This window comes from Natrix helvetica (assembly GCF_964273705.1).
Source record: "Natrix helvetica genome assembly, chromosome: 1".
Taxonomy (NCBI): Eukaryota; Metazoa; Chordata; class Lepidosauria; order Squamata; family Natricidae; genus Natrix; species Natrix helvetica.
This window is the reverse complement of record NC_138548.1, coordinates 238,756,969-238,781,609: the sequence shown is the minus strand read 5'-3', so window position 1 is coordinate 238,781,609 and position 24,641 is coordinate 238,756,969. Positions and strand designations below refer to the sequence as shown.

Here is a 24,641-nt window from a genome sequence, read left to right as displayed (position 1 = left end):
CAAACACAACCCTGATGCAACACTCAATGAACTTGAGTTTGACACCCCTGTCTTAGACCCTTTCTGTAGTTTCAGGATATCTGGGGGACATTAGATTAGAGAATGCAGGCCTGGAAAATATAATTGGTATATATGAGTGCAAGAATTTATTATGAGAAAGTTATGTCTTTCCAATCACAGAAAATTATTCACAGATTACTTTTCTGGAACAGAATAAAACTTTAAAGTGTTTCCTTAAGTCATTTAAATCTTATTCAAATTGGACTACTTGCTATATGGAAAAGAGCTACATTTAATTTTACCATCATTTTTGAGGTTTTTGCAATAGCAAATATCTGCAAGAGTGAGATTAAAGTCTCCAAAAACTGGCACAGACCCAACATTTAAATGCCCAAATTAGAAATAGTTCCTTGAATATTCAAACAACCGTTAGGCTTGAAACTAGATTGTGGCAGCTTGTAATACAAATATCAACTACCATATTTTTCGGAGTATAAGATGCACTTTTTCCCCTCAAAAAAGAGGCTGAAAATCTGGGTGCGTCTTCTACACTGAATACAGCATTTTTTGCCTCCCGAAACCCAGTCTCCTTCACCAAAATGGCCGTGCATAGTTTGTAGGAAGCTTTTAGAGAGCCCCTGGGGGCTGGGGAGGGCAGAAATGAGCAAAAAAAGCCCATTTTTTGCTCAATTGTACCTCCCCAGCCCCCAGGAGCACTCTATAAGCTTCCTAAAGGCTATTTATGCCCCCCCCCAAAAAACAGGCTGTTTTTTGCTCGTTTTTGGCCCCCGCGCCCCCCAGAAGCACTCTGCAAGCCCCCTAAAGGCTATTTATGCCTTTTGGGGGGGGGGGAATGGGCCCATTTTGGGGAGGTTTGCAGAGTGCAAAACCTTGTTTTAAAAAATTGCCTCTTCAAAACCTTGGTGCGTCTTATGCTCCGGTGCGCCTTATACTCCGAAAAATACAGTAGTCTTAACCATTCATCAAGCAGGCAGCCTCTCTACATATGCTTTTCACCTTTCAGGTAGATTGATATTAATTTTAATAGTTCACACCACAGGGCAATTACTCCATGAAGCATATACATTTCTCAGAATAGTATATGTATAAAAATCAGGGCTGCATTTAAACATGGATTTAATTTGCATTTTTCTAGAACATTACAATATAAACCTGAGTATGCTTACACATCGGATGAGAACCCAGTGTCAGTGACTATGCAGAATGCAAGAATTCAGTTGTGGCATTAGAAAGGGCACCTGTTATTCTGTTTAAATCCTAGTGACTGAACTAAAATGTACTCCTCTGTTTTATGAGGCATGCAAAGTTCATCCATACAGAATGATGGCGAACGGCTTAGGATTTGTCTGTCTAGGAAATCGCTTGTCTCTGGAAAACTGATTCCATTAATAGATCAGCAGCTTCAGCTTCCTGAGCTATAGAGTAGGATTATTCTGCTTTGTCACCTCAGAAGAGAAACTCAAGGTCTTCCCCATTTGTGGCCGAGAGGGCCAGAGGCAATCTTTCTACATTCCTTCTTGAATAGCCTCTCCAAATGTACAATAGGTACCAACTCTGATCCATTTCAAGAAGGCTACTAAGACAATATTGCTCCCCAGAGTTATTAATAGCTAATTTAAATGTCACCATTGTGATGTGATTTAGTAGGTGGCTATTTAATTTATTGTAACCGTTTCATTGATTTAGTGTTTTGTTTTGTGTAAACCACTGGCAGTCACACCTAGAATATATATATAAAAACTTTAAATAAAGTGTCACCCTTTGAGGTTCACCTCTCTCTTATTTATTATCAGAACTGTTAAGACACACATTAATCACAGAGGCATAATTTGTATTTGATGTTTCATTAACATTAAAGTCTTATTTTTAATAACTTATGAGAGCCTGGTCTGGGTTCAGTTTAGTCAACTACTTTGGTGGTCTCTGCAGCTAAATAGCAAATGACTGATTCACACATGGGGTTGTCATAACGTGCTTGGTTTATGACTTATCATGAATTCATGGTTATGGTCTACACTCCATGCTTTTGCTATTGGGATGGATTCAGACATCTTGTAAAGCCAACCCTTCCCTCCACTCCAACACCTCAGGAAAGAATTCAATGAAATAAGGCTGTTTTTCAGGGCTCAGGAAACATGCCTTCTCTGTGGCAATTTGTACTTTTTGCAGTGATGTCCCCCCAGAGATTCATGTGGCTCCTACTCTTGTATCACTCAGGAAACTATTAAGACTTGGGTGTACTGATTGGGGACAGGATAATTTTGTCCTCCCGTTTTACTGTGTTTTGAATACTCTGAACTTCCAGTTAGTGGTATCTTTTATTGCTTTCATAGATAAATTAGTTCATGGTTGTAAGCCGCTCAGAGTCTTTTAGGGCTCAGGTGGCCTACATATTAAACAAATAAGAAGAAATAATAGTGTGGCAAATGACAACTTCAGATAGGGACATAGGAAGTGAAAAGGCATTGGAGTTTTCCATTTCTTCTGTACTTTACATGTGCTTCTGCTCTAGTTTATTACTTATCAAAGGCTAGGGACATATTTTACTCATTATGGACTAAATTGCTGAATAACTTTTCCAATAATTTTTCTGTTCTTTTAATTCATGTTTAGGGCTCATTGATGTAATTATTCATTTTTATGGTAGTGTTGAGCATTTCCATCATCAGCCCAGAACTGACTGTAGCTTGGTTGGTTTTCTTTTTTAAAAAAGAAACACAAGCTGTCCAGTGCCTTGGGTCCCTTTTTTTGTCTTCCTTGTAAACACCACTTCTTAATCTTTCTACTTTTGCACTTTTGTTCTAAGTGAAACATTTGAATCCAATGGAAAAATAAGTAAGGTTTGTACCGGAGGGAGGGAGGGAGAGAGGGAAGGAAGGAAGGAAAGAAGGAAGGAAGGAATTAATTTTAATTTCATGGTGATTGGTATTATACTAAAACGATGTCTTCTGAATTAGAACTAGATTCATGGTAAGCACTATTACCTTCAGTTGGCAGTAGAAGCTTATGGGGGAAAAGTGATCAAGTGAAGTTAGGTCTTCACCATGCAAGAAATAGTCAAGAACTGAATGCAAAAGTAATGCAATCCAAACAATAAAATATATCAATCAATATATTGCTAGTCCTATAACATACATAAGGAGAAAAAGAAAGAGATAGTATTACCATTTTCAATACTTACCAAGTCTTAATCTGTGCATAAACACGTAAATAACTTCTCACTTCAGAGCCTCATACTGTATCATGAGTTTTTCCACAATATTTTAATAGGAGGGAACAATCAAATTTACTTTGGACACCTTTCACACAACTACAGAAAGACAGCAATTTTCTCTTGCGCTCTGCCTTTGTAATATTCCCCCATTCCACTTCTCTATACAGATAATCATGGGAGAAACACTTCTTGTAACTGATGAAGTACATTGTAATTTCCAAAGTTGTAGGCTTTGTTAAATCTGTTTGGCTTCAAAGGCCCCTGCTAGTTTGATGTTTTATTGAAACATGGCTGTCCTGTGGGAACTTTCCAAAAGGAAATCTCCAGCTGAGTAAATCATAACAGTAACAGACCATTTGGAAAGCTCATCGCATCAAATTCAAGAGCTTTTACTTATTGACTATTTAAATCAGCATGACTGGAAGTCTGGAATAAACTTCTTAAAAAATGTTATTCCCAGCATGGGTTCTCAGCATGAAGGCAATTGGGGAAGCAGCTCTACTCAAGAGGGTTTTTAATTTTGCCCATTTGAAACACCACACTCAATCCATATGCAGCATGCATTCTTATGGGGAAAAGTAAATAACCTGAAATTACCAGAAATTTCCCCCACAATTCTGCCCTGCAGAAACCTTGAAAATGTCTCCATTGTCAATTAACATAATCCACTCTGGTAAACTTTTTCAAAATATGGCATTCTCCAGATGTGCAGGGACTGCAGTTCTTTGAATTTTCAACCAGCAAGATCAAATGCAGGGACTTATGGACGTTGCAGTCCAAATACTTCAGGAAAGGAACCAATTTGCGGAAGGAGGCAATTTTGAATGCCCACAGTCCATAGATTCTACAGTATTTGTATATTGGGAAGTTGGGGATATTTACAGCACAGGGAAATCTCTTATGAAAAAGTGGGGTGGGGAAGGAGGAAAACACCCCATCCTTCCCAAGGTATTTTAAAAATGCAAGCACCTTAAAAGGCAATATAGCTCCAAAACAGTTGATTGAAAAACAAAACAAGCATTGCAAGCAAGATTTTTTTTTAAAAAAACTTATGTTAAACAAAAAAATGATATGCATTATAACATTATATATTTGAAAAAAAAACAGTTTATAAAAGCAGAATAAGATGGGGAGAAAATTAAAAAAAGATGCCCACTCATTTTCTAGAAACTTGCAATTCTTGCCTCCACATACAAAAAACATGTTAAAGATGCAGGAGAAAGCCAATTTGATCTCGTGGTTAAGGGACCAAGGTTAGAAACCAGGAGGCTGTGAGTTCTAATCCTGCCTCAAGCATGAAAACCAGCTGGGTAAGTTTTAGCCAGTCACTCTCTCTCAGCCAAGCCACTTCACAGGGTTGTTGTTGTTGTTGTGGGGAAAATAGGAGTATTAGGTATATTTGCCACCTTGAGTGATTTATAAAAATAATAAAGGTGGAATTAAAAAAATATATATCTAAAAAACCCAACTGAAATATACAAACTGTATAACATGCATTGAACAACACAATCGCACAAGCTATAGAAACAACAGCCAAAGTCTGCCGATGTGTTAAGAATTGCAGCACAGTCTCGCATAGCAGTTTGCCTGAGTGACTAGCAGCCAAATAGCAATGCAATGCAATGCAACACAATGTTTTCTGCTCTTTCGCTATACAGCTGCCTGAAGCCAACCAGAAAGATGCCATCTCAGTGGGAGATATATTCTACACTGCATCTCATTGATAGAGCTAAAACAATTGTGGGAATAACAATAACAACAACAACAAAGTCAGCTTCCAGAGGGCAGCATTTTTCATCTTCAGATAGCAGTCTAGATTCTGGATTGTTGTTCCATTGAAAAGCCTGCATTTAAATCATATACTGCCTGTTTCTTCATCTCTAACATCAAGGGGGGGAGGGAGGAAATCCCATAAACGAGTATTTCATATTTTCTGACAAAAGCCGAAGGGTTTTTCATCCCAGTTTTTAAAGAAAATGTGTTTGTTAAATTGAACAGGAGTGTTAGTAAAAGCAGGGATTGGGGGGGGGGGGGGGTGTAGATAAAGGGTTTGTTATAAAAATGATTTAGCCTCCGGAGCCCACCATACCGTGGGGGGAGGTGATCCTCTTCCAATCAGGGGGACGTTTTCATACCGTGGATTCCCACCAAAGAGCACAGCTTGGTTCCTGCAGGTAAAGAGGAGTCAGATCAGGAGGACAATCTATTAAAAGGAAATCTGTTATGGGCTACGAAATATTCCTGACATTCTTGCAGAAGCAGGGGATCCTTGTTGGGGGCAGAAGCCTGTGGGAGTGGGGAAAAAGTGGGAGTGTGGATACGCTGGGTATTATTCACGCTCATCTTTGTGTCGGAAGCACTTATGGTGCTTCCAAGTTGAAACGATTAGTGAGTGACATCACTGTTGCTTGGGGGACATCTGGTTGGGGGTTCTTTCATGTCTTCATTAATGTGCCCACCAAAGTGGTATCTACCTACACTATATTGCCGAAAGTATTCGCTCACCCATCCAAATAATCAGAATCAGGTGTTCCAATCACTTCCATGGCCACAGGTGTATAAAATCAAGTACCTAGGCATGCAGACTGTTTTTGCAAACATTTGTGAAAGAATGGGTCGCTCTCAGGAGCTCAGTGAATTCCAGTGTGGAACTGTGATAGGATGCCACCTGTGCAACAAATCCAGTCGTGAAATTTCCTCGCTCCTAAATATTCCACAGTCAACTGTCAGCTGTATTATAAGAACGTGGAAGTGTTTGGGAATGACAGCAACTCAGCCAAGAAGTGGTAGGCCATGTAAACTCGTCCAACATCAGTGTGTGACCTCACAAATGCGCTTCTGGAAGAATGGTCAAAAATTCCCATAAACACACTCCTGAACCTTGTGGACAGCCTTCCCAGAAGAGTTGAAGCTGTTATAGCTGCAAAGGGGGGACCGACATCATATGGAACCCTATGGATTAGGAATGGGATGTCACTTACAGTAAATTCATATGCGAGTAAAGGCAGGTGAGCGAATACTTTTGGCAATATAGTGTATCTCCTTGCGATTACATGCTTTCGAATTGCTAGGAGGAGCTGGAGCGAATAATGGGAGCTCATCCCATCATGCAGCAGAACTTGGATCTCGAGCCATTTATTAATTTTTCCCCTTGCAGCACTATGAAGATATTTTAGAGAGGGAATCATTAAGCATTCATAAATGCCCTGATCACAAGTCTTTTTTGCCCTGGTATTCTCCAGATGCATTACATGGGAACTTACATCATCTCTAGTTCAATACTCAAAGATAGAGCTGGCTGAGGAAAATACAAATGTTACTCCCAACACATCTGAAGAACGCCCGATTGGGAGAAGCTACACCAGCTCTCATGAGCTGTCTCCCTGATCTGCAAAACACAGTGCGGAAGGAATTCATTCTGGAACAAACTCCTCTACATTCAGTGAGCACCATGTACTGCAAAGAAAAACTGAGCCTTGAGAACAATAGCAAAGGACATGCATACCCTCTTTCTTTTATGCGCAATGGTTGTGAGAGGAAGGACATCCAGCAAAAGTCACCCAGGGACAGATAAAAAGAACCGTAGTTAACATTCTGCCCCTCTGAGGCCTAGCAATACTCCAAGATTATTTTACAACATCCTCCAAAGAGAAAGAGGATGGGAAGAATAAGATGATGACTGGTTGCTTATCAAGTCAAAATGTAAGGTTGACTCAGCCTTCCATCCTTCCGAGGTGGGTAAGATGAGGACCCAGATTGTTGGGGGCAATAGGCTGACTCTGTAAACAGCTTAGAGAGGGCTGTAAAAGCACTATGGAGCGGTATATAAGTCTAAGTGCTATTGCTGTTGCCCTTTTCCATTGTTAAACTTTGCTCAAATTCAGTAGGCAATTCAATGATAACACCATCTCCCTGAAGGAAACACTAACAACTTATGAGGATACTGAAGATATGGGTTCAACAGCTGCCTGAAATCCAAAGTAGGATTAAGTAGTACACAATAGACATCTGCCTAGCGACAGATGGGATATGATGCCATCTCCAGAGCTTCCCCACCATGCTCTTTTCTGGTGGCTGCTGGCATCTACAGCCAAAGAATCAGTACTGGAGCTAGAAGTTACTAGATTTTCACCGAAAAGATGGCAGCAGCCATGTATATCTTCTCATGCATAGATGAAAAATAAAGATTCATTTGAGTCAAAATAAATTCCTAATGAATTTATGTACACCCCCGTGTATTTTGCTTGACCAAAATATGGAAATGATTGTCACCGTCTTCAAAATTTAACTTTCAGCCTAGCCTGCAACCTTCGGATTTCTTAATAATCCCCCATCCTAAGCAACTCCAACGATGTTTGATTTTTTTTTGACATCAAACATTCCCCCGATTTTTCTTTTTTATTGCTATGCATTATTTCCTTCCAAGCCATGTCATAGAAAGGTGCAAAAAGGAAGTACCATTTATACTTGTAGATGAGCTGAGAATTTTGGGTTTCAAAATACACTCCCAAAATTGGGTTCAGCTTATCTGCAGACCAGTCTGTCATGGCTTTAAAAACCATAGCTTTATAAACGCTGACATAACACTTTCAATATTCTGTCCATTGCTGTGACTAAAAATTCAAGGATTGACTTATCCATGGCTGACCCATTTTTCATGTCATTTTGGTAGAAATTTCAAGGGTTGGTTTATCTGCAATTATAAACGATAAATGGGCAATACTTTCTCCCATCAAAAGTCAGCGCATTTTCCAGCCAATCAACCAATAAACAAAGATCTTTTTATAAAAGGGTATGCAGATGTATATGACAACTCAACAAGGGAAAAAAACCCTCCCGTGTTAAATTAAAGGATCGCACCACAGTAATTAACAAATAATAAAACATGCAAAAAATAGAACAACAGCTTGTTTCACACATCTCTAGGGATATTTTAAGAACTGCACCTAGGCTTTAGTTTTAAAAATGTTTTCTCCAACATACAGTTCAAAAGTACAGTTTCTCAACGTTTTTCATCTTTAAGGCCACCTTCTTTCTATAAGAAGGCAATTGCTAGAGTTTGAATAGCTAGCAGCTGTAGAAAGCTGGATTTTGCATCTCGTGGCTGGGATGTCAGGGCTATGGGGGGGGGGGGGCATGGGTTGACAGATATTAGGTTGGTAAAATGGGAAAACATCATGGTTTTCAGAGAAAGATGGAATGATGGAAGAAACAACAAAAGGCAGCACAAATCTGAACAGGGCCACAGTACCAAAGTATAGTAAGTTAAGGTAAAGGTTCCCCTCGCACATGTGTGCTAGTCGTTCCCGACTCTAGGGGGTGGTGCTCATCTCTGTTTCAAAGCTGAAGAGCCAGTACTGTCCGAAGACGTCTCCATGGTCATGTGGCCAGCATGGATAAATGCTGAAGGTGTACGGAATGCTGTTACCTTCCCACCAAAGGTGGTTCCTATTTTTCTACTTGCATTTTTACATGCTTTCGAACTGCTAGGTTGGCAGAAGCTGGGACAAGTAACGGGAGCTCACTCTGTTACACAGCACTAGGGATCTGAACTGCCGACCTTTCTGATCGATAAGCTCAGTCTTAGCCATTGAGCCACTGTGTCCCTATAAGGTGGAGAACACCAAATAGCAGAGGTTATCTGTCTTGTCACCTTGAAAACTTCACAGGAGAGAATGTGGGCTTAAGTACTGATTACTGCTTAACCTCTGCGTCTTCTACTAATTCCATGCATACTTACATGTACTCAGACACTGGTGCATTGGAGATGGTCTGGGCAGGAGGCTGAAGGCTTGTCTGACTGCCCAGGCTGCTACTATAGCTACAGAAACTATGGAGTTGCCCACGGTTGGGATTGTGGGCAGCAATACGTCGAGCCTGTGGGTTGAAGGGGTCTTCTTCGTCTATGTCATCATAATCCCGATCCCTAGAAGGAAGAAAACCCAACAACAATGGTCCATCTTAGAAAATAAAATAAACGCAGAGGATAGTTATGAACAAACTGGCAAGTGAGAAGATGTTAACACCTGGAGGGATGGGATATTTCAGTTGCTTCAAGTATCCCTTAATTTTAAGGTTTATTTTGTAATGTTAGCAGAGACCAGGAAAGGAACCACAGTATCTGAAAAAAGAGAGCTTTTGTTCCACCGTAGAAAACCCAACCCTAAGGGACAGTTCGGTATTAATCAGGAAGCAGGGAGAAAAAAAAGCAGAAATAATGGATTGTGTCAGTGTAGTATTCATGAACTGGAATAGGGCTTAGTAACAAGGTCAGCCAATGGGAGTTGAAACAGTTTGGAGCCTTGGCGTGGCTTAGCTCTGTATCTCTGAGTCTGTGCTGAGCTCTAAACTAATCTGCTGCTCTGAACTGAAACTGTTCTCTACTCTGCCTGTGTTTGCTTGCATTTACTACCATGTTGGAAAACCTGCATTTTGGTATTGTATATTTACTTCATGTGTTATATTATATATAAAGAGAAATTAATGAATCCTGCTGAATCAATTACCTGTGTGTGCTTTCTGGATGTGATTGCTACTGCAAACTCTGACAGATTGTGTTTCCTTCACCATTTTTAGGTAATGAAAGAAGAACGAACATACAGAAGTTATCCAAAAATTGATGTTTTGATGATCAGGAATGTATTATTTATTAAATTTATATGCCACACATCTCAATTGTTGAGTGACTCTGGGGAGCCTAAAACTAAGGAATGCTAGAGACAGCCTGTACGTGATGCTAAAATAATGGGGAGAATATTCTTTTGTTGTGTTTTTCTCCCTCATAGATGAATTGTCTGATTCTCTCCCCCTCTTACTGTTCTCTGCATCCTCTCTCAGCAAATTAAGGGTGAATATGAGAAACCCGGAAAGACACGAAAGGTTTAACTATTCAAAAATTGATGAATTCATTCTGTTGAGTGGCATTAAGTGACCATAACATTACTAAATAACCTTATGCTGTGCTATTTAGTCAATATCTCCCATCGCATAATCTCCAGAATGCTTCTTTAAGTTCGTCAACATGCATAGCTCTCAATGAGGAACTGGAGAAAGATCAGCTCATAACTCTGCAACTTTATTGAAGGAGAAATCAGACTGATGTTCTGGTCATTGCAGAAAATCACCCGTTTTTATTTATTTTCAAACACATCCTTCTGTCGTCAGCAAGGTTATTTTGACTTTGTGGAATCCCTGGTATTCTGTTTTACCTGCTGGCTAAATGTTTCCAGGCTCGAGGCATGGCACATATGATGGTGGAGAAGGATACAGCAGCCATCAGAGAGAAGAGGGTGAGGTAGAGCAAGCCTTCCACCCCATCGTAGCAGATCCCAACCAAGGCATCCAGGTAATCCTTTAGTGAAAGGAAGGGGGGGGGGAGAGAAGAAAGGAAGCATCTTGCTCTTGTGCTATGAACACCTTTGTCCCCAAAGCAGAGTGTGTCCTATGCTGCTTACCTTGTGAAGGCCCCTGCAGTCCAGCATGGCAGTCAGCTGGTGGAGGTTGATTTCAGAGTAGTTCAGTAACTTCTGCATATCAAGCAGGTCTTTCTGTAGCAAGGGCAAAAGCTATCACAGAAGGGGCATATATTCTATCGGAAAAGGAACGGTGTTCACCATACCTAGAATAACCAGCCATCACTGTGACTAGATACCTACTGTACTGCAGTCGTAGCCGATCCCTTCCGGCTGGCATACACAGTACCGCCTCTCTGATTTTATCTTGTGATATCAAATTGGGCTGAGAAATGGTGAATGGCCCATTGACTTTCTCTGGCTGACTACAAATTGGACCCGTTGTCCTTCTGATCTTAATTTGATTATTGCTCAGCATTGGTTTTATAGAAACATGGATAACTTTAGAGCTATAGTGGTTTTACAGAACCTCGTGAAGAAAAGAAAAGGGCTTCGTCTCTTGGTACCGCTATTTGTTAGTACCAGGGATTCTCTCTCATTTGATTAAACGATAAAAGAAAGGAAAACAGAACTACATTATTGTTCACCTGTGGGCAATAAATATACACAGAAAGTCATCTCACTTATGCACGGAGGCATTGCTTGATTTCAAATACTTTTGCTAAAGCTCCCGTGGAGTTGGCAAAACTGAGGAAGCAAGGACAACCTAATTTTCAGGAAGATATCAGCAATGTTTGTCTGAGATAACATTTTTTTAAAGCCACAGTCATAGCAATTTATTAATTTGGAGTTTCTTTTGAAACACTTTCTTCTCACAACTTTCACATCGGGACCTTTTAGCCTCTTCTCAGATAAGCCAATGACTTCATCCCTTGCTCACAATCCCTCACAATGCTCTAGGACCGTAATGGCAAACCTATGGTACGCGTGCATTTCTGGTGAAAAACCAGTTTGTGAAGCAACTGGCTTTTTTTTATCTAGCAGAAGAAGGCTTTGACATTTCATCTACATCTGAAATATACAAATAAGAGCTCCCAATTGCTAATTCTCTTCTGTTCATATAAAATTTCATTCCACCTGTTAAAAATGGCTTCCAGTCACTACAGTACTCTGTCCAACTTTATATTCTCTGGATATGTTGGGAATACAGCTCATAGAATTACTACCTGGAGACACCAAATCAGTGAAGACTATGATTACAGGGGGATCCTAGACCCTGTAACCTCTGTTACTGTATAGTCATGGCATCTGTGTCCTGTCAACCATAAACTATGATTTTCCTGCTGCTTGCTTTACCTTCAGGTAGTCCCTAAGAATATTCAACATTTCCCTGGTTAAATATGTGCCCATATTTTGTATTTGTCAAATACTGTTTCTGAAAGCAGCAGGTGGGACCCACTTCTAAATGTACGTAACTCAGAAGCTTCCATCAAAGAACGTTGCCTGCTTCCAGGGGAAAAGACAACATTGCGCAACTTACTTTGGCTGTAGGGAAAAAAGGCACTGCAAACTGCACAAGACCCTGAATCTGGATCTGCATGGTTGTGAGAGAACGCTGGTAAATAGTCAGGGCCTACAAATAAAGAACATATGATGCAAGGTATTAGCCATTTTTTTCTACATAAATCTTAACTTGGGGTACAGGTAATCCTTGACGTACGACCACAACCGAGCCCAAAATTTCCATGGCTGAGCAAGACAGTTGTTCCCTGAATTTTGCCTCATTTTACAACCTGTCTTGCCAGAGATATTAAGTGGATCACTGCAGTTGTTAAATTAGTAACACAGCTTTACGTGAAACTGGCTTCTCCATTGACTTTGCTTGTCAGAAGGTTGCAAAAGGTGGTCATATGGCCCTGGGACACTGCAACCATCAATACACACATGACAGTTGCCCAGGGTCTGAATTTTGATCGTTTGACCACAGGATGCTGCAATGGTGGTAAGCCTGAAACATGATCATGAGTCACTTTTTTCATTGCTGTTGTAACTTTGAATGGTTACTAAACTAATGTTTGTAAGTCAAGGATGTCCTGTAAACAGCTTAAATGCTATCCTCTTTCAACACCTAGGAGTCAGTCCACACGCGAGGCGCTGCCCTGTCAGCTGCCCAGCGCGCATGTGCGCGCTGGCCAGCTGAATTCACCTTTTTAAAAGCTATTTTTCGCCTTCCCCAGGCTCCAGAGGCTTTATAAGAGCCTGGGGAGGGCGAAAAGAGCCTCCCCCGCCCCCCCGGAGGCTTCAGGGACCGTCCCGAGGCTTCCCTGAAGCCTTCGGAACACTTAAAACCACCCTCCGAGCAACCCGGAAGTGACTTCCGGGTTGCTCGGATGGTCGTTTTAAGCGCTCTGAAGGCTTCAGGGAAGCCTCGGGACGGTCCCTGAACAGGCACGAGACGTGCGTCTCCATCGCCCGGGCCCGGATCGCCTCCACCGCGCGGCGCCTCAGGCTCAGCATCCTTGCGCCGCTCCGCCCAGCCTCTGCGCGCTCACCAGGCCTTCACATCGCTGCCGCCACCGCCGCTAGGACGGGCTCGGCCGAAGGGAAGTCCGTCAGGCCTCGGCCGTGCCGCCCTCGCCTCCTCCTCCTCCTCCTCTAGCCGCGCCATCGCAAGGATTAAGGCGAAAGGGGGGGGACGGGGAAAGCGAAGGGGGCTTTGTTGTCCTCCTTCTCCTTCTCCTCCTTTCCCCCTCCGGCTCGAACGCAGCGCCGGGGCCCGGCAGGCAGCGAACGAGTCGGAGCCTGCCGACTGGAGGAAGAGGGTGAGAGGCGGGTCCTGTGAACGGCGGCGGCAGCGGCGGTAATAGTTGCAACTCGGCGGCGGGCCGACCCGGCTTGGAGACAAAGGAGGGGAAAGGCGGCAGGCAGCCGAGTTGCGACTATTGCCGCCGCTGCTGCCGCCGTTCACAGGACCCGCCTCTCACCCTCTTCCTCCAGTCGGCAGGCTCCGACTCGTTTGCTGCCTGCCGGGCCCCGGCGCTGCGTTCGAGCCGGAGGGGGAAAGGAGGAGAAGGAGAAGGAGGACAACAAAGCCCCCTTCGCTTTCCCCGTCCCCCCCCTTTCGCCTTAATCCTTGCGATGGCGCGGCTAGAGGAGGAGGAGGAGGAGGCGAGGGCGGCACGGCCGAGGCCTGACGGACTTCCCTTCGGCAGAGCCCGTCCTAGAGGCGGTGGCGGCGGTGGCGGCAGCGATGTGAAGGCTGGGCCCTGGCGAGCGCACAGAGGCTGGGCGGAGCGGCGCAAGGATGCCGAGCCTGAGGCGCCGCGCGGCGGAGGCGATCCGGGCCCAGGCGATGGAGACGCACGTCTCGTGCCTGTTCAGGGACCGTCCCGAGGCTTCCCTGAAGCCTTCAGAGCGTTTAAAACGACCATCCGAGCAACCCGGAAGTCACTTCCGGGTTGCTCGGAGGGTGGTTTTAAGTGTTCCGAAGGCTTCAGGGAAGCCTCGGGACGGTCCCTGAAGCCTCCGGGGGGGCGGGGGAGGCTCTTTTCGCCCTCCCCAGGCTCCTATAAAGCCTCTGGAGCCTGGGGAGGGCAAAAAATCATGCAAAAATGGGCGCGTTGTGCGCGCATGCACACTGGGGGCGCGTTGCATTATGGGTGCGGCACGCCCGCACACGCTCCCCCCCCCACGCTCCCCCCACTTGTGGCACGCGAGCCAAAAAAAGTTCGCCATCGCTGTTCTAGACTATAAACAGACCAGAGAGTGCTATAAAACGCTATGGGGCGGTACATAAACCTAAATCCTATTTCTATTTTTATGGAGAGTAATGCTCACCAATTTTCCCTGCCCTATTACTGAAAGCAAGCTGACTCTTGGAATAAAGAGCCATGTTTCTCTTTTCATTGTTGTTGGGGGATCCTTTGCCAATAGTGTACAAAGGCAAGCAAGTTCTTACCTGTTGAAAGGGGTTGGTCAGACTCTGCCTACAATACAGGTAGTACTGTACGATTTCTACAAAGCAAAGTTCAAGAAGAACAGAGTTAGTTATTGGTTAAAGTGTGACACTTTTAGCAACTTCTAAACCACACTGGGTCAGCACTGATCAGCATCAGTTGAGACAGCACTGTATGGGGTATCGCAGTTTTTCAATGCTGGCATTGTCTAATGTATGTTGAAAAAAATAATGCTGCAGAAAATTTTGTATCTAAAGGTTTTGGCAGACTTTTGACACGAGCAGAATGAGAAGCAATATTTGAGTAAATCTATTTTCATGTGCCACATAAATCATAGCCTGCCATGAATGTATTACTTTGCAAAAATTTCAGCTTTCATTAACGATAACGCTACATCTTACACCATATCTCATAAATACTGCCCATAAAAGCAACTGCTAAGGATACCTAATAAATGATTGGTTCACCAAATCCCTACCTTACTTAACCCTTCCTCACTTGATGATTCTTCCAAACTAATCTCCGCTCTTAATCTGAAGTTCTGCCTTAGTATTTTAAGAGACACAGCAAATGCCAAAGATAATTAGCAAATGGTAACTTCGCATAATCTCCTATCCCTACTAAACTTACTTAACCTTTTATCTTTTGCAGATCCTTCAAAACAAGTTGGAACAACTGCTAAGCTGTGGTTCTACCTTAATAAAAGGAAATAAAATGAAACCTGAGTCCCTAGCTTACGGAAAAAAAAAATCTCAGAACTTCAGCAAACATTAACAAAGGGGACGTTTGGGCACAGATTCTATAATCAGGAGTATTCTCTTATTTTCTTTGTTCACTGGATATGTTAAACTGTTTTTTACCTCAAGCAGCCAGGGGATTCTTGTGGGGTAAATTAACTCTACTTACTGTATTTTTCGGCATATAAGATGCATCTTTTTCCCCTCAAAAAAGAGGCTGAAAATCTGGGTGCATCTTATACACTGAATACAGCATTTTTTTGCCTCCCGAAACCCCGCCCCTTCACCAAAATGGCTGTGCATAGCTTTTAGGAGGCTTTCAGGGGGCTCCTGGGGGCTAGGGAGGGCAGAAATGAGTGAAAAGAGGGCCATTTTTTGCTCAATTTTGCCCCCCCCAGCCCCCAGGAGCACTCTATAAGCGTCCTAAAGGCTATCCATGCCCCTTTTTTAAAAAAAAAATGGGCCCGTTTTTGCAAAATTTTTTTGGCTTGATTTTGCCCCCCCTCCTCCCCAGAGCACTCTACAAGCCTCCTAAAGGCTATGCCCTTAAAAAAAACGGATCTGTTTTCACAAAAAATGGGCCATTTTTGGGAGGTTTGCAGAGTGCAAAAACTTTTTTTTTTAAAATTTGCCTGTTCAAAACCTTGGTGCACTTTATACTCCGAAAAATATGGCAGTCAGTGTTCTCATAAGATGGCAATTCATGGACTCTTAAGATTAGACTCGAAGACCTCCAAAGTCCCTTCTAACTTTTTGATTCTATGATCTTTCCATGCTACCAAATCAGAAGTAAGTTTTAGAATGGCCCAACAAAAGAGGTCCCTCTGAGATCTACTTGTGAGCTCCTTGTTTTTTTTTTAACCCTTCCATACATAGTCACAAAGTAGGTTGGAAAAGCACAATCAAGATTCTGAGTACTTTCCACACAAATATTCACAGCTTCCAGTCCTACTAACATCTCTCTCCCTCAATTCAAATGTGGCACCTTAAAATCTCTGGATTTTATATACTGATGTTTATCTATGCAGAGCTGGGTCTAAGCTTTACATCAGTTTCATTTCTCTTCTTTCAATTTTCACTTAAGGGGTTGTCCTCCACTACTCAAATGATGGCAAAAGCAATATTTTTACCTGCACTTAGGTCACTTTTTGTCATATTCAGAATGAATTTATCTGGAGACACGCAAAAGTCACTGGTACCCTATAAGAGGCAAACATTTATTTATTTATTTTGTATATTTTTATTACATATTTTTTTAAAAAAAGAAGACAAAATTAATCTTTTAAAAAAGGAAGTTATCATTACTAGACGTTGTACTTAAGGAGGTTGCATGCTGAAGAGTTAAGAAATTGTTTCTACATATCCCATCATTACCAAGTGAATGGATAGACTGCACAGGTAGAATGTGCATATGAATTTAAGATATGAAAACTTTCTATGGATATGCATTTGTTTTAACTTTTATTCTTCTACATTGAATATATACACCAATTATATCTATATGAAGACAATGCACATGTAAAAATCAAGGTGTTTATAAAAGTAGGCTTCTCAGATAACAAAGAAACCAGACCAATAAGGATGCTGCAATAATTGTTAAATATCTCATGCTTAGATGAAATTTACTTTCTGATACTCCCATCTGTCAAAAAATTAGAATAACCAAAGTTTGAAAATATAACATAAAGGAAAACATTTAATCTCTTCCTGGCTCCCCTTGAAATCTAAATTGGCAGTGCTGAAGGTACATGGCAAATTAATTTTTCTCTGCCTGAGGAAGCAGAGCAGGCAGGCAACCAAGCAAAACACCTTCAAGTTGACATCTGCTCGTTTTAAATAACCAATCTCCTTATGCTCAAAATTCCTCCTGCTAAGTGTGCATTGTGCTATGATAAGGTATGATTCTGGAAACACAAAAGCAGGAAAGGCTGCAGGAAGCAAGGCAAGGAAGAACAAAAAAAAAAAGCCTCCCCAAAGAACAGGCCTTTTAGCTGTCAGAAAGTTGGAAAGAACAGTTCGGCGGCCTCCGGTGGTCAGTGACCGGGGACCTAAGGCATCACAGTAAACTTAGTACACTGAGCCCTTAAAACAACCACAGTTTGAGATTAAAGAGACAGAAAGCTCAAGTTCAAGTGTCGGGCTTACCACTGCTGCTGAAACATCGGCTGCAAAGGAAGCCCAGCTGAGACAAAGTATGAAAAGTCCACAGCACAGCATCCTGTGGGCAAAAAATAAACAACCAAGAGTCAACAGGAGACTTCAGAAAGGTGACAGCAAGACTCTGCACCATCGGTCTGAGCGCTGTAACAGGATAGAGGCTTATGTTGCCATTGTTCTTGCTCCTATAACAGTGAACCTTTTCAGCACTGAGTGCCGAAACTGGAGCATGTGCGTAGTAGACTGCCGGAAATCAGAAGAGCAGTTTCCCAAAGTGCACGCTTGGGAGTGCCGGAAACCAAAAGAGTAGTTCCCCGGCGTGCGCACCAGGAAGCTAAGCTTCCAGTTTCCTGGTGCGCGCATGCATGACAGGGAACTGCTCTTAGGGTTTCCGGTACTCCCATGCGCACGAAGACCAGCTGGCTGGTGCACAGGTGCTTTTCGGAACCCGGAAGAGCAACGGGTGATGGATTGCCTGCCCGGAGAGATGGCTCTGCGTGCCACTACTGCCAAGCGTGCCATGGATTCGCCATCATGGTCCTATAACATGTTCTAGGGCAAGTCTTGATTATGTCTATCACAGAGATGCAAAGCATAGCCAGATGCACAGGGAATGTTGCCTGTAAATCAAATGGTGCAGGTGGGAACTGAATTTAAGAACCTGTAATCCAGTTCCAATTAATCTGTCTGCACAAACTGATTGTCCTGGGTATTTTGATGCAGATCATCACAGCTTCCAGTGCTACTAACATCTCTCTCTCTCTCTTTCACTCTCTCTCTCTCTCTCCCTCACACACACACAGAGAGAGAGAGAGAGAGAGAGAGAGAGAGAGAGAGAGAGAGAGAGAGAGAGAGAGAGAGAGAGACAGACAGACAGACAGACAGATACCTGCACCGGAAAAGATATGTTTAAAATCAATACCAGAACAGATATCCAAGAAACCAGTTTCCTCTAACTTACAATTCTGGTAACTTCATTCATACTAAATTGGGGTGCTTTTCCTGCCTGACTGGAAACAGCAAAGTCCATATGGAGTGGGAGGTAACAGAAGAATTATCTTCAAACACAAGAAAACATATTAGTTTTTGCAGACTCAAGCTGGCTATACGCTAGAAAAGCTATGCCATGGTAAGACTATCAATCCCCCCTGAAAACTATTATCCTTTATTCTGTCTTTCTATTTTGTTGTATTTGCTTGTTGTGGTGCGGTCACTCTAATGTAAAGTAACACTCACAGGGGGAAAAGAGAAAGCTATACATATCCTATATCACAACTACAATGCATTCTGGAAACAATTTGTAAAATTCCGATGGAAAATTGCTGGTTGATGTTTTCATCCATCAAGTGTAGTCAGGTAGGGTTGTGTTAGGTACAATAGAATCAGTGGTAGGATGATGAGAAGACTCAGATCACAAAAGTAAATTAGAAAAACATTGCAATTGCTGATACAATGAATCTTTTTGTTAGATACAAAGTAAATGATTGAATTTATTGAAAGATACAATGTAAAAATAAGCTGTCAAGATTTAGTTAAGCAATAACATTTTGTTTATCATTTTGTAAAGGTTATGAGACTTTGGGGGAATACCATTTCCTGCACGATGTAGCTGTCAAAATTTGTACCCATACCCATTACCCTTTTCCTTAAAATTTTGTAAAACCAATAAAAAACCTTTAAAAAAAAAAGAATCAGTGGTAGGATTCAAATTTGGTGGGCTTGGCTTGGTGGGCTTGGCTTGGTGGGTGTGGCAGTGGGAGAGGATCCTCATTCCCTCCCCACTCCAGGGCAAGGATACTGCAAAATCCCCATTCCCTCCCCACCCCAGTAACCTGCTTTCCAACTCCGTCCTCCTGTGCTGGGCAAGAGAAGAAGACCCAGCCAATCAGCTGGGACTCCAATCAGCTGGGACTCGGGAGGCAGATAATAGATGGGGGCAGGGCCAGCCAGAGATGCTATTTGCCGGTTCTCCAAACTGTCCGCTATCGGTTCGCCAGAACTGGCTGAATACCACCTCTGAATAGAATGCGATGTAGGCAGGATGGAACTCTTCGATCCCTCTCATGGCAGTTTACCAATTCTAAGAAACCCTCCCTAAATCTCACAAGCGGAGACCTTTGCCAGGTGGTATTTCTTCAGGGAGGACTCTCTCTCAGGGCCCAAGATCACCAGACTGCATTAAAAGATACCTTTCCTTCCTGCCCCTCTGGTGAGACGACTTTGTGTACTCACGTAATGAGCAGACATCTGGAGTGCTTAGTCAGCCCCAGGCAAGCAATAAGGCAAATCACCAAGTCCAGAATGAACAGCAAGAGGTAAGAGAGCCATCTGGAGAAAAAAAAGAGAGAGAGAGAGAGAAAGAGAGAGAGAGAGAATGCCTGGGTAACTCATACATCCCTGGAGAAACATGGCAGGAGGAAGGATGGTGAAATTTAAGCAGGGCACTTTGGGGGCAACACCTCGGCAGAACCATGGAACAACAACAACGTGGCATTTCTACAAATTATCCAAGTTTGTGAAGGGCAAACTTCACTTCCTCTAGAGACTTGAAGACAGAACTGCTGAAGTGGAAAGCATTTACGGCTAGCAAAATGAAGCAGATGTGAGAAGCTGGGACTTCTGCAGTGCAATCATATTTACTTGGGAATAAGCTACACTTACTTTGAAGCTAGCAGGCAGGCGATTATAGGTAATAATCGACTTACGACAGTTCATTTAGTGACAGTTCAAGGTTACAACGGCAATGAAAAAAAATGACTAATGACCAGTTTTCACACTTAACAACCGTAGTAGCATCCCCATGGTCGTGTGATCAAAATTCAGCTGCTTCGGGGGTCCCCGTGATCCCCTTTTGCAACCTTCTGACACGCAAACTCAAGGGGAAGTCCGATTCACTTAACAATTGTTTGACTAATCTAACCACTACAGTGATTCACTGGACCACTCTGGCATGAAAGGTCGTAAAATGGGGCAAACAAATGTTTCACTTAGCAACAGAACTTTTGGGCTCAATTGTGGTCGTAAGTCGAGGAGTACCTGTGCTTTTCTTTCAAAATCACAAATACTGACAAAATACTGGGCAGGAGAAAACATTATGGATAGCTACAAAGCTAATGGGGGGGGGGGGGAAACAAGATGAATGAACTAAGCAAGGAATAAACAGAAGGGCAAAAGAGGATATGGGGACTGTATGCATTTATCTTATAAGGTTTTATTTCTCAAAAAGAACACTGTCAAATGTTCTCATGGTATTCCAAGCGCTGGCCTAATGCAGTTTGCCTGCAGTCCCACTTAAGAGTGGGGTGGGACAAGTGATTTTTTTTTTTTGCCTCCTGCATGAGAGAGGCTCTCCCAAACAACCCAAGTGTCTAGTCTAGCATGTTTTTTTTTCATTCAGGCGTTATTAAGGTAATTTTGAGAATGCCTGTTTTTAAATATTTGAGCTGTAGGTGTGTTAGAAATGATGAATGTGTAATTTCAGGAATGTGTAATTCATGTAAATCGAACCATTTACATCGGCTAAGAAAATGCAACACTGTATATACTTCTGGGTATAATCCAGTGGTGGGTTCCTAACGGTTTGGCCAAACTGGTAGTGGTTTGGCGGCCTTGGTCGCTGGAGCCGGCAGCGACCCAGGCCTGCCACACCCCTGAATCAGTCCTCCGGGCTGGGCCATCATCTTGTTTTTTGCTTCTGCGCAGAACAATTTTTATTTTACACACACACCAGCGAACCGGCAGTAGTATCTGCCAGAACCCACCTCTGATATAATCCTATTTAGTGGTTATCTGGCTTGCTAATGTTAAAGTGCCACCTGGTCAGCAGGGATTCTCCCACCTGCGATATAAAGCAGTTTGCACAATGCTCGGTGTGTTTTGTGCTTGCACATGCATGCGATTACCTAATAATCCATGTAGCTCATTCCTGGAGCACATGAACGAGAGTTGTCTTTCTGCATTTTTGCCAAAGGAAAGGTTTTTAATTGTTCCGACCTTGCGTGTACTATTTATTCACAGATAGGGGTTTTCTGCTTCAACAATATTAGAGACAAAGAGGAAGAGCAAGATCTCTATTTTAGTTAGTGTCTGAACTAAACTGGAATCGGATTAAAATTCTTCCACGTGTGGCCAAGAGCTAATCACTGGCAAGCTGCAGCTTTTGGTGCAACTTCACTACTCCCAAGAGAATTCAGAAAGACTAGGGGGAAGAAAAAAACCAACCACCACTTTTTAGCATTCAGGGCAGTTCTGGTTTCATTGTGCCCTCTGAGCAAGTTAAATAAGCAACTATATCTATTTAAAATAAACTATGTTAAGTATAGAAATTAGATGTGCAAATGGGATGAATTTGAGAAACAGCCCATGAAATAAATCAAGTGCATATTTGTTTGCTGCAGAACAATGTTTATTCCCAGAGTGTGATGATACCTTACATTAGCTTTACCCCACCTAAAACTCAAGCGTGGACATTAATTCTATCAGAATTCAGCTTCCATTTATAACAAATATTCAACGAAACCATGTTGATCAGAATGTCTCCATTCTGAACTTGGTGCCTATACAACTTTTCATGATGAAGCTGGACCTCTCCAGAGTTGCAATCATAAGAACGATAGAGAATCTTTACCTCTAGCATGCAGCGATATCGTGGAAATGTTAGCATTTTAATCATTTTCTTATATACCTACATAATTTGTTTTTATTTTTTAAGGAAAGCTGTCTCATGCTGGAAAGAAAGAATTAAGCAAAAACACAGTCACTTGACCAGGATAAAGTTCCTCCTCCTATCTGTCCAATCACTGCCCTCTTGGATCCTGCGGTAAGTCAGAAAGATTTTAGGCTAAGGCCCATTCATTCCATCAGGGGTAAAAGAAAAGAAGGGAAAACAGCAATAGCAATAGCACTTAGACTTCACAGTGCCTTTACAGCCCTCTCTAAACTGTTTACAGAGTCAGAATATTACCCCCCCAACAATCTGGGGAAATGAATGAAAGAAGTCCCATCTCTGTAATGGTGTAATGAAATCCACAAAGGGCTATTTTAAGGAATCAATTCATTGGTACAGACACGATATCATCTCTGCTGAATAGGAGTAATTCTGCAGGATATCAGAGCAGGCACTTCCCCCCCAGCAATTAAACTATGGAGCTACTGTAGCTTCAGAGGCCTGAAGGGAAAAATCCCCTTTGAACTTTCAAGACTTTCCAGATTAGCTCAAACAGTTTCTAACAAGAGACCTCAATCTTTCTCCAGCCGAGGACCTCTTAAATATATTGACTTCATTTTCTGCATTTCTCAGTCAGGAGTCATCCTGAGTTGGGATCATGAGGAGGAGGACATCCAGCTCAGAGAAGGCTGAAATCCACAAACTCTTCAATAAGTCCTTACTGACAATGTATGTCTCTTGCCACGATGACCGTGCTGACTTACCTGTAATATTCTACATAGCTGACATCATTGGCAATCATGGACAAGTCTACAGTGACATCACTCCACACAGGAAGCGCTGACAGTTGCAGCACAATATTGTCTGCCATCTGCTGCATGAATTTCAGCGTTTGTACATATTCACCGTGGGTTGCAAATATCTCATTCAAGCGGGCCACGTGCTGCTCCAGAACTATTTTCATCTGTGTCCTAGTGCCTGAGACCTGCCAAAAGACAATAAGCAGACCTCTGAGAACCAGCAGGCAGACAGCTTCTAATCACTTGCACAGCAGAATGAATGACCACAATGACCTTGACTTATATAGGTAGTCCTCGACTTACAACCGCAACTGACCCCAAATTTTCGGTCGTTGTGTGAGAATTCATTAAGTGAGCTTTGCCCCATTTTACGACATTTCTTGCCACAGTTGTTAAGTGAATCACTGCAGATGTTACGTTCGCAACACGGTTGTTAAGTGAATCTGGCTCCCCCATTGGTGTTGCTTCTGAGAAGGTTGCAAAAAAAAAGTGATTACATGACCCTCAGACACAGCAATGATCATAAATACGAACCAGTTGCCAAGTGTCCGAATTTTGATCATATGACCATGGGGATGCTGCAAAGGTTGTGAAAAATAGTCACAAGTCACTTCAGTGCTGTTGTAACTTTGAACGGTCACTAAAGGAACTGCTGTAAGTCAAGGACTACCTGTATATTGATCTGGATAGGCCAAGTCGTCTTATGCAATCATCACCCCAAGAATAAAGACAACACAAAGGGGATGGTGACTAACTTTCATCAGGCGTACATATTATAATCTAAAACAGCTTTCCTCAGGCTGGTGTCTTCCAGATGCATTACATATCAATTCCCATAAATCCCCAGTGAAAAGGCTCTTCTCACAAAAGCAGATAATGAAATTGTCCTTCTCAAAAGCAACTTAAGTTAAATTAGCACCATGTTCACAGGCTCATCTTTCAGCTATCCTCTCATCCATTTTTTTTAAAAAAAAATTAAAGGCACATTGGGAAAGGAGACCCGGGAAGAAAGGAGGGGCAAAGCAGCAACAAAAGGACATGAATCTTGCAGGAACCCCGCAAAGCAGTGGGTGAGGGCTGGATCTCCCGTCTCCTATTAACACTGATTATTAGAGTAGAAGAACAGAGTTGGAAGGTACCTTGGAGATCTTCTAGTCCAACCCCCTACACCATTTCAGGCAAATGGTTGTCCAATCTCTTCTTAAAAACTTCCAGAGCATTCACAACTTTGGGGGCAAGTTGTTCCACTGATTAATTGTTCTAACTGTCAGGAAATGTCTCCCCAGTTGCTTCTCTCTTTGATCAGTTGTCCTTTGCCCATTCTTTTGTAAATTTACTTGTACGTTTGGGTCACTGACTTATTCGACTAACAGACTTCCTGGTATTATTCTGTAGAATTACTCCGAAACAAACCAAAATTTATTTATTTATTTATTTATTACTTGAACTTATTAGTCGCCCCCTCTCCCCACAGGGACTCGGGGCGACGTACAAAAGTATTATATAGCGTACAGAGGAGGTAAGAATAAATAAATAAGTTACAATACCTAAAAAAGTTAAAACCCCAGTGAAATTAACCCTTAAAAACTAAAATTACCAATTAAAAATGCCCAGGGCTGGAGAGGTTGTAGAATTATGCCAGGTCAGCTAGTCGAAACAGGTAGGTCTTCAGCTTCATACGGAAGGAGTGAAGGTCGGTTGTAGTCCTGATGTCTGGGGGGAGGTCATTCCAAAGGGT

General features: G+C 42.4%; 1 protein-coding gene across 3 annotated transcripts in view; it reads right to left on the bottom strand.

Annotated features, from left to right (window-relative positions):
• Positions 1–24,641, bottom strand: part of TTYH2 (tweety family member 2) — an 84,532-nt gene that overhangs the window by 4,763 nt on the left and 55,128 nt on the right. Inside the window, exons 4-13 of one of the 3 annotated variants that reach the window (XM_081939886.1) lie at positions 22,868–23,088; positions 19,670–19,765; positions 17,426–17,498; positions 16,411–16,480; positions 14,546–14,601; positions 12,128–12,220; positions 10,690–10,800; positions 10,444–10,586; positions 8,976–9,161; positions 5,325–5,403 (exon numbers count right to left, since the gene is read on the bottom strand). In XM_081939886.1, coding sequence (XP_081796012.1) covers positions 5,325–5,403; positions 8,976–9,161; positions 10,444–10,586; positions 10,690–10,800; positions 12,128–12,220; positions 14,546–14,601; positions 16,411–16,480; positions 17,426–17,498; positions 19,670–19,765; positions 22,868–23,088 — 1,128 coding nt within the window. The remainder of the gene's footprint in view (positions 1–5,324; positions 5,404–8,975; positions 9,162–10,443; positions 10,587–10,689; positions 10,801–12,127; positions 12,221–14,545; positions 14,602–16,410; positions 16,481–17,425; positions 17,499–19,669; positions 19,766–22,867; positions 23,089–24,641) is intronic. The other 2 variants (XM_081939887.1, XM_081939888.1) reach the window with 2 other exon arrangements.